The sequence below is a fragment of the Glycine max genome, chromosome 4 (assembly GCF_000004515.6).
Source record: "Glycine max cultivar Williams 82 chromosome 4, Glycine_max_v4.0, whole genome shotgun sequence".
Classification (NCBI taxonomy): Eukaryota; Viridiplantae; Streptophyta; class Magnoliopsida; order Fabales; family Fabaceae; genus Glycine; species Glycine max.
In genome coordinates, this window is record NC_016091.4 from 40573992 (window position 1) to 40581717 (window position 7726).

General features: G+C 37.2%; 1 protein-coding gene across 2 annotated transcripts; it reads right to left on the minus strand.

Moving 5' to 3' along the window:
• Positions 1-222: 222 nt before the first annotated feature.
• LOC100799728 (two-component response regulator-like APRR1) lies at positions 223-5846 on the minus strand. Of its 2 annotated transcripts, none has more exons than XM_006578504.4 (6): positions 5072-5846; positions 4213-4374; positions 3974-4107; positions 2951-3088; positions 1783-1879; positions 223-1383 (listed from the first exon to the last, which is right to left on the minus strand). In XM_006578504.4, exons 1-6 carry the CDS (start codon positions 5235-5237, stop codon positions 428-430), a joined length of 1653 nt encoding a protein of 550 aa, XP_006578567.1. In that variant the 5' UTR covers positions 5238-5846; the 3' UTR covers positions 223-427. The 2 variants fall into 2 exon arrangements, with proteins under 2 accessions (XP_006578567.1, XP_003523010.1); XM_003522962.5 differs by having other exon boundaries at positions 2921-3088.
• Positions 5847-7726: the final 1880 nt, after the last annotated feature.

Consider the following 7726-nt stretch of genomic DNA (forward strand, 5'->3'; position numbering starts at 1 on the left):
ATTTTGAAAGTAAAACTTTAGATAAATAGTCAAATAACTCATTTCTCAGGTCAATTTTTTAAAGATGTCTTAACATTTCTCCATAAAATAAGCAAGAACAACCTGCTTGTAACTGTTCAATAAAACGCAGGGGTGATACTTTCAACTGCATAGGACATAACCACCAGAAGGTAAATACCCTACGCAATAGCTCAGTAGTACGGATCATTTGATGAACTGCAATTAAAAAAAGACCAGAATGAGCTTGTTTCAACCATAAATGATGAGGGCGCATATTGGATCAACACCCCAAATACATGAGCACAAGCTCATAAATTGGTGCTTTGGTGAGAGAACTTTCCATTACAGCAGTCCTTTTGACAGGCCAATATTAGCTCATAAATTGGTTGGCCCTTCATCCTTATGTCAAAATAGCAATTTGACATGCTCAAGCATCCTCGGGAGAAGAATCTCTTGCTCCCTGGTCATCTTCATCCTCTTCGTCATCTTCGTCATAGTCAATCGATGCAGGCTGCCCATTAAGATCCGCATTAGCACCCTTCAACTTTCTGACAAACTGACCCCTCACACGAGGCCGCCTTTCCGCAAGTCGTTTCCGGTTAACATACCTAATTTTCTTATCAAAGCAGCGCTCTTTCCTTTTCTGTCTGAACTTCATCAATGCTGCTTCTCTCCTATCAACTTTACTTAATTTTGCTTCAGATGAACTTGAGTTTCCAAATGATTGCCATGAATGAGGATTAGGAATCTGACCAGGTTGTAAGCATATGCTCATTGGGTAATATGGGAAGGATGTCATCCCCGTTCCATGAGGACCACCTTGGGGAAGATGGCTGTACTGTGAAATCATAGCTGAGCTAGGATGATTCTGTAGGTCCTGGATATTCTTTTGATGATACATTTGTGCTGATGAAGGCATCATAACATGATTAACAACCCCTGAAATATAATATGGATAAACCTGTTGGGAAGCCATGCCAGATACTTCAAGCTCGGAACAATGAGTCCCATTTCTTGGATGCATCACACCCTGATGTAAATTTTCTTCCCTGTAGTGCTTTTGCTGTGAAACTTCCATTGATGCAGGTGGAGTACAAGACCTCTCAATAGACAAAGAATCAGGTATACTAGTGCTGCTGGGTAAGTCATCTTGCGATTGACTTTCATATGCCTCTCCATTTTCCCGTATTTGAAGGTCATTCACCCCTTGTTGAGCACATGTTTGATGCATAACTTCCATCCTCACATGTGTAGCACCATTTTTGTCTACATTAACAACCCCTTCCAAGTTGCTCTTAAGTATTGATGCTTTAACATACGTGAAGAAGGCTGATGACTCCCCTATCCTTAGTTCACTCTTCTTCGGACCAGATGAAAAATGTGCTACAAAATTACAGCTAATCAGAGAGAAACTAATAGAACTGAAATGGGTATTTGCATAAGTCAAATTTTGTTCAACCTCAGGAACTCAAATTCCCATTCAGATAGAAGCCATTTTCAGAAATTAAAAATTATGGAGCTATAATAAAAGGCAAGTCACAAACAAGTGATTCTGTTACATGAACAAATATACTTCTACAGACCAAGACTGGCTAAAAGGTGAGAATGATGGCAAAACCAAAATTTGTAACCATTTAAGTCAGGATATGGTATTCAAAACAAGTTCTTACAATCATATACAAAACTAGTTGGTGCTACATTGTATAACTTCATTTTTATTGCAAAAATCAACATACAATTTGTGGGTTTTAGAAAAAGGTCAAATGAAGAAAAGAAGCATACCTGTTTGGTGATCATTAACTCCATCCACATCAGGCCCGCATTCTGATGCATGAGCATCTGGAGGTTCCTCAACAGCAGCAGCAATTGCAATAGTAGACTGAGAAGATAAATCATATGCATAAATGACCACATACTACTACAGCACTTCTAATAGAAGTCATTAGTAGCTATATAATAATGTTTGCCCATAATAGCTTAGACGCCCATTTAATGATGTCTGCTCATTGCTGGCTGATAAAAGGTATTAGAGAAATGCTACATCTAAACCCATTTACACTTACAAATAATTTACACCCCTTTGGATCAGTGTGGAGGAGACATACCACCACTTTTCTTCATACTCCACATGTAATCCAATGACACTATACATAATTGTGCATGGGGCACATCGACATTTTTCAGCATGCTGCGTCATGAATAATTACCCAAGAAGCTTAAGCTGTTAGGTAAAGACTGGTTTTTAAACTACATCTCTAATCTCTAACATACCCTCTCAGGCAAGATGGCAACAGCCCTTTATGAACTAACTAACCCAAAAGACTAAACTTAAATGTTAAGAACCTTGGGAGAACCACACACAAAAGCTAGCTATTGTAGTTGGAGAGCCCAAGACCCTAAAAACCCCGCACTAGAATCCCATATTCCAATGTTGGACTCCAAGTCCCATACCTTGCAATTGGATCCTGAATAATATTTTTCAAAGTAAACTTGAATCACTTAGTAAACTTCCAGGTTTTGTTTACAATTTCCACCCCCATGCTACTGAAAATTGGTTTTAGGGAATTGATTTATTTATGACTTAAATTTGAATCATAGCTTGAGTTCCTTTGAACATGGTCATTTGCCTTTACTCCGTAATCAACAATTTATGTAATTCAATCTCTATAGTGGCAACATACTTAATGTCACCTTAACATTGAAAGGCAATACGGAAACTTACATGTATGTCAATGTTTACACTCTGAAAGGTAGAATTATTTGCAAAGAACGCCCAAAGTTGAAAAAAGAAACCCACCTTTTCATAGATAAATTTAATTTAAAGTTTAGCATGATGCACAAATTTATTGATTTGCGATCACGTTGATCCCATTGCTTATTAAAATCTTGCATTATTTAAATACTTAATTGTAACATTCACCTCTTGCTCTTGTTGGACTGATATTCCTACCTCAGGATTAGTGCTTCTCTTGGACTTGTCATCTGTGTCATCAGAGAACAAGGTGGTGCTGTTTGTGTTGGCATCACTCGGGTCAGATACTACCAGATCAAAATCATAATTCAAGATGTTCTTCTCTACAAGTCCAAGCTGCCAGAATAGATATGAAACAATTTAATTTCAAATTGGGAAGGTCTAAGCATGAATTGGTAAATCCAGAGAAAAGTTTCATGAATGTATATATGCAAAAAGCAGAATGAGCTGGGGCAAAGGGGAGAGGCCACCCTAACATTCTATATCCTATGTATGGTTGATTCATCATCCATGTGAAGTATTTCCATATGAAACCTCCGGTTAACTCAAGGTCCCCTAGTTCTTTCCAAAATCCAAATTCTTACCATCTGAAAAAACTTAATGTACATAATTTCATGCAATGCAAATTTGAAACTACTAACTATAAATAATGTCAGTGTGACAGTAGCAGACATAAAGCTGATACTTTCTTGACCATTTTCATTTAATAACTTGTGTAACTAACAGTGTTCGGCATTGCCCCTAAACTGTTGCACAGATGAGGTAGCCTGATAATTGGTATGCAATGAGGCTCTTCCAAAATCTTAAGCATCTCCCATAATAGCTCCATGCGAAATTAGACAAATGGTTTTGCTATATTAAAAAAAATAAAAAATAAAAAAACTGACAGGCCAAATCATATACCTAGAAAACTTTTGGTAGAAAGTAGATTGGCCAGATCAACCTCAAAACTTAACATAAAAAACTTTCAAAATGATATATATTTTACTCATCTAGTATATCAAAAAATTATGCATAGTATCTTATACATATAATTAAAGAGCATTCATGTCATTCTTGAATCTTGACAACCTAAGTTTCCAAAAATAAATGGTTGTGATGGTAACTCCGCATCGATTTCATATTGCCCAAAGTTTACAGATATTGGGTGGAAAAGTAATAATAGGATGAAAGAACACAAAATGGGGAACATCCATAAATATGAAGTTGACCAATACAAACCATGCGCCTCCGTCTCCACATGTGCGTCCACAAATTTAATAGTTCATTAGTGCGTAAAGGCTTTACTAGATAGTCTGCTGCTCCAAGTCTCAAGCACTTAACAACAACGGATACCTCATCTTGTGCGGACATCACTTATCAAAACAAGATATTCAAAGCATTGATGAGGAGCAGAATATAATTTGCCTAAATTCAAGAGTCTCACTGGATTCTTAGCAAATTAAAGAACACAAGCTTACTTATAACAGGGATTCGGCGAAACTCTTTATCCTGTGCTATGTACTTCAACATCTTCATGCCCTTCTTCATCGGAAGGTCAAGCTCAGCCAGTATGATATCTATATGTTGCCCCTCCGCATTCAGTGCATCAATTACCTGTCTTGCCGACTTTACCGAGGTAACTGTGAAGCAGAGAAAATCAAGAGGTTTATACATATACAAAATTTCAGGAAGCATGTCATAAATTAATTGCATAGCCTTTAAACCAAACAAACCAAACTGCATCATCACACAGTTGGTTATCATAAAGCATTCGACGAAATCACCACTTGAAGGATTTTTAAAGGGGAAAAAAAATGAACCTCAAACTAAACCACAATAGAAGAATCAAGAATCTAGAATCTATAATGCTTATACATGTAAAAGTTGCAACAAGCAACTACCCTGCAAGGTCTTAAACAAACCCATATTATCTTATTCGCAACCAAACATTCCTCTTGTCCTTATTTTCATCAACCAATCATTGAAACTCAACAGTCAACATTAGCACAAAGAACACAAACTGAGTTTCAAAAGGAACGACGATAGTCAAACTTGGTTTAATAAAATTCAAGTATGACTAAATCATCCTTCCTTTCACAGTGTTGCCAACTCACAAACAGAATCCGAATCTACAGTACCCTTTTTAGCAACAAATTCAAATTAAATAATTAAATCATTTTTCACAAGATAATGCCCCCAAAAAAACAAAAAACTCTTTTTTTCCTTCACAGTTTGAAAGACGACATAACATAATAACCACAGACAGCAAGTAAAGATTATTACGCACAAACAAAAATAACCTAAGTCAAAGAAAAATAAAAATCCGTACATACATACCCTGATAAGAACATCTCAAAAGAAGCGTGAAAACCTCTTGAGAACTCTTGGAATCGTTATCGCACAACAAAATCCGCACCTTACTCCTATCAACGAACCCATCACCACCACTCTTCCCATTATTCCCACTTTCTATGTTCAAATTAATCTCATCACCAGACTCCATACCCAACCCCCCAGAAAAACTCACTCACTCATTCACTCACTCACCAACTACCCCTCCCATCAAAACGACGACGCTACAGAACTTTCATAAAAACTCTCATCAAATTCTGCTCACAACGATTCCTCGACTTGCTCATTCCGATAAAACAGCATCGTTGAGGGAGATCAAACACACCGTTGAGACGGCGCACGTTAGCAGATACTAAAGGGAAAAGGAGATGGTGGCTGATTGTTATTATTGAGTCAGAGGTCGGCGAAGCGAAGCATGGTAAGGAAACCGCGGCTATTTTTTTTGTTTTGTTTGGTTGGGGGCGTGCGAAAAGCGGTGCCTAAATTGGAATTAAGAAAGGAAGGGGGTGAGCTAACGTGCGCGGGGATTGGGGGGCGCAGTGCACACGGGGCGTGGCGTAGGAAAGAGGGAGACGTGGAAAGGAAAGGGTCGAAAAGTGCAATAGAAAAGGAGAGAGGGAGTGGGTGGTCTGGATAGTTGGGTAGAGATAGGGAGCCGGCCACGTCACCTGAAGATCTTTCTCATTCCACCAAAATGAAGAGGAACCAATGTAATGTATAGTCTAAAATATCCCATCACTTTTCATGAATAATATCTATTAATAAATTTGGGTTTAGTTTTTTTTTCCTATTTTTTTATTTTTGTTTTTAGTCTTAATTAATTTAAATTTTGATCGATTATTCTCGCAGAAAATTTCTCGGTTATCACTTTTAGGAGGCATTGGTAGGAGATAAATTTCAAGGTTTTTAAGAATCTTAATTTCAAATGTTTTATATCTGTTTTAAGAAAATAAGATTCTCGATAAACAGTTTTTCTTGAAAATGTTTTTTTTAATAAATTTCTCACGAAAACTTTATCACGAGAAAGGTGGGAATAGTTTTTAAAATTTAAAATAAGTTAAATAGAAAAGAAAATTACACGTGTATTAGATAATAAATTTTCATATTTTTGTGGGAATATTACTTTCCCACTCCCTCCTGATGGGAATATAAATGTAAGAAAACATGATAAAAAATAAAATCATAGCATTCTTAGGAATCAATAATACATGGGAATATTTTTCAAAAACTTGTAACAAACATGAGAATGTATATTTCCGTCCCTAACTTGTTATAGCAATGTTATTGTGTCAAAGATGATCACGCTAACCCTTTATTTATAATGAGCAAATAAGATCAATATTGATTACATAAAATCCATCTAATAATGAGTAATAAGGACTAAATCACTAATTACTATCTAATCATAAATAATAGAATAATGTGTAATCTTAACACTCCCTTTCAAGCTTCAGCATATATGTCATATGAATCGAGCTTGTTACAAATCTGGTCAACCCAATGGAAACTAAAGGCGGTTCATTGGAGGTCATGTGTGTGAACTTCACATGCTAGGGCCCTGCATAGGGTCATGTGAGGCGGTGTTTTGAGTTGCTTGCACACATGGATAATGTGACGATCTTATCTGATGATGATAGGCACTATTCACCCGTGAAAAAAAATAAAAAGGTCCATCGAAGACGTCTTGAGGCGGAGGGAGAGAAGTTCAGTGTGATGTTGGTCGGAGATGTGTCATGCGATTTGTGCAAGAACTTCATGCGTCGAGGCCTTACATGGGGTCAAATGCGACTGTGTTTTGAGTCGGTTGCATACGCGGACGACATGTTGGTCTTTAATGATGGGCGATAGTGGTTGAAGGTAAGCATTGGCGAAAAGGCATCGGGGAGTCTGCCAAGCAAGGGTCGAAAAGTCGTGCGGTACTATTTATCGCAAAGAAGGGTTGCGTGAAAAAGTTAAAAAACAAAAAAGGAAAAATAAATAAAGTGCAAAATATAAGGCTTGACAAACGCAACAATCCTAAAATGGCTCAAAGGGACTGGGATTTGTGCACCTCAGTGCGGGGAGCTTGTCACCGAAATCAAAGGCTGAAAATGTAGTCGGATACGCCGATTTGAGGCAAAGATCATGTGTGTGGGTGTGCATGAAACACTGGTTGAGGAGGCTAGAAATGGACAGATCAACCTTCGATGAGTTGAATGGTGGGGTCTTCGTTGGATCCCCAGCGACAAACGACAAGGGCGATCACCGAATAAGGTCAAAAATGTCATTGAAATGCAAAGTAAATGAAAAGGGTTGCTGAAAAAGGAGAAAAGGTTCATCAATGAGAAAAAGCGTTCACCGAAATGTTGAAACTGGTTGTCAAAAAGTAGAAAAGTCTCTGATGGAGCACGAGTTTTCATTATTCCTCTCTCAAGAAGAATCTACCTCTAATACCATATAACAGTGATTTACTGTAATGTTGTTCTATCAAGGATGACCACACTAAGCTTTTATTTTATAATGAGCAAATATGGCCAATATTGATAACATATGGTCAATCTAATAATGAATAATAAGGACTAAATCATTAATTACTATCTAATCATAAATAATAGAATAATATGTAATCTTAACACTTGTCTTGGGTGTGATCTCTGTCAT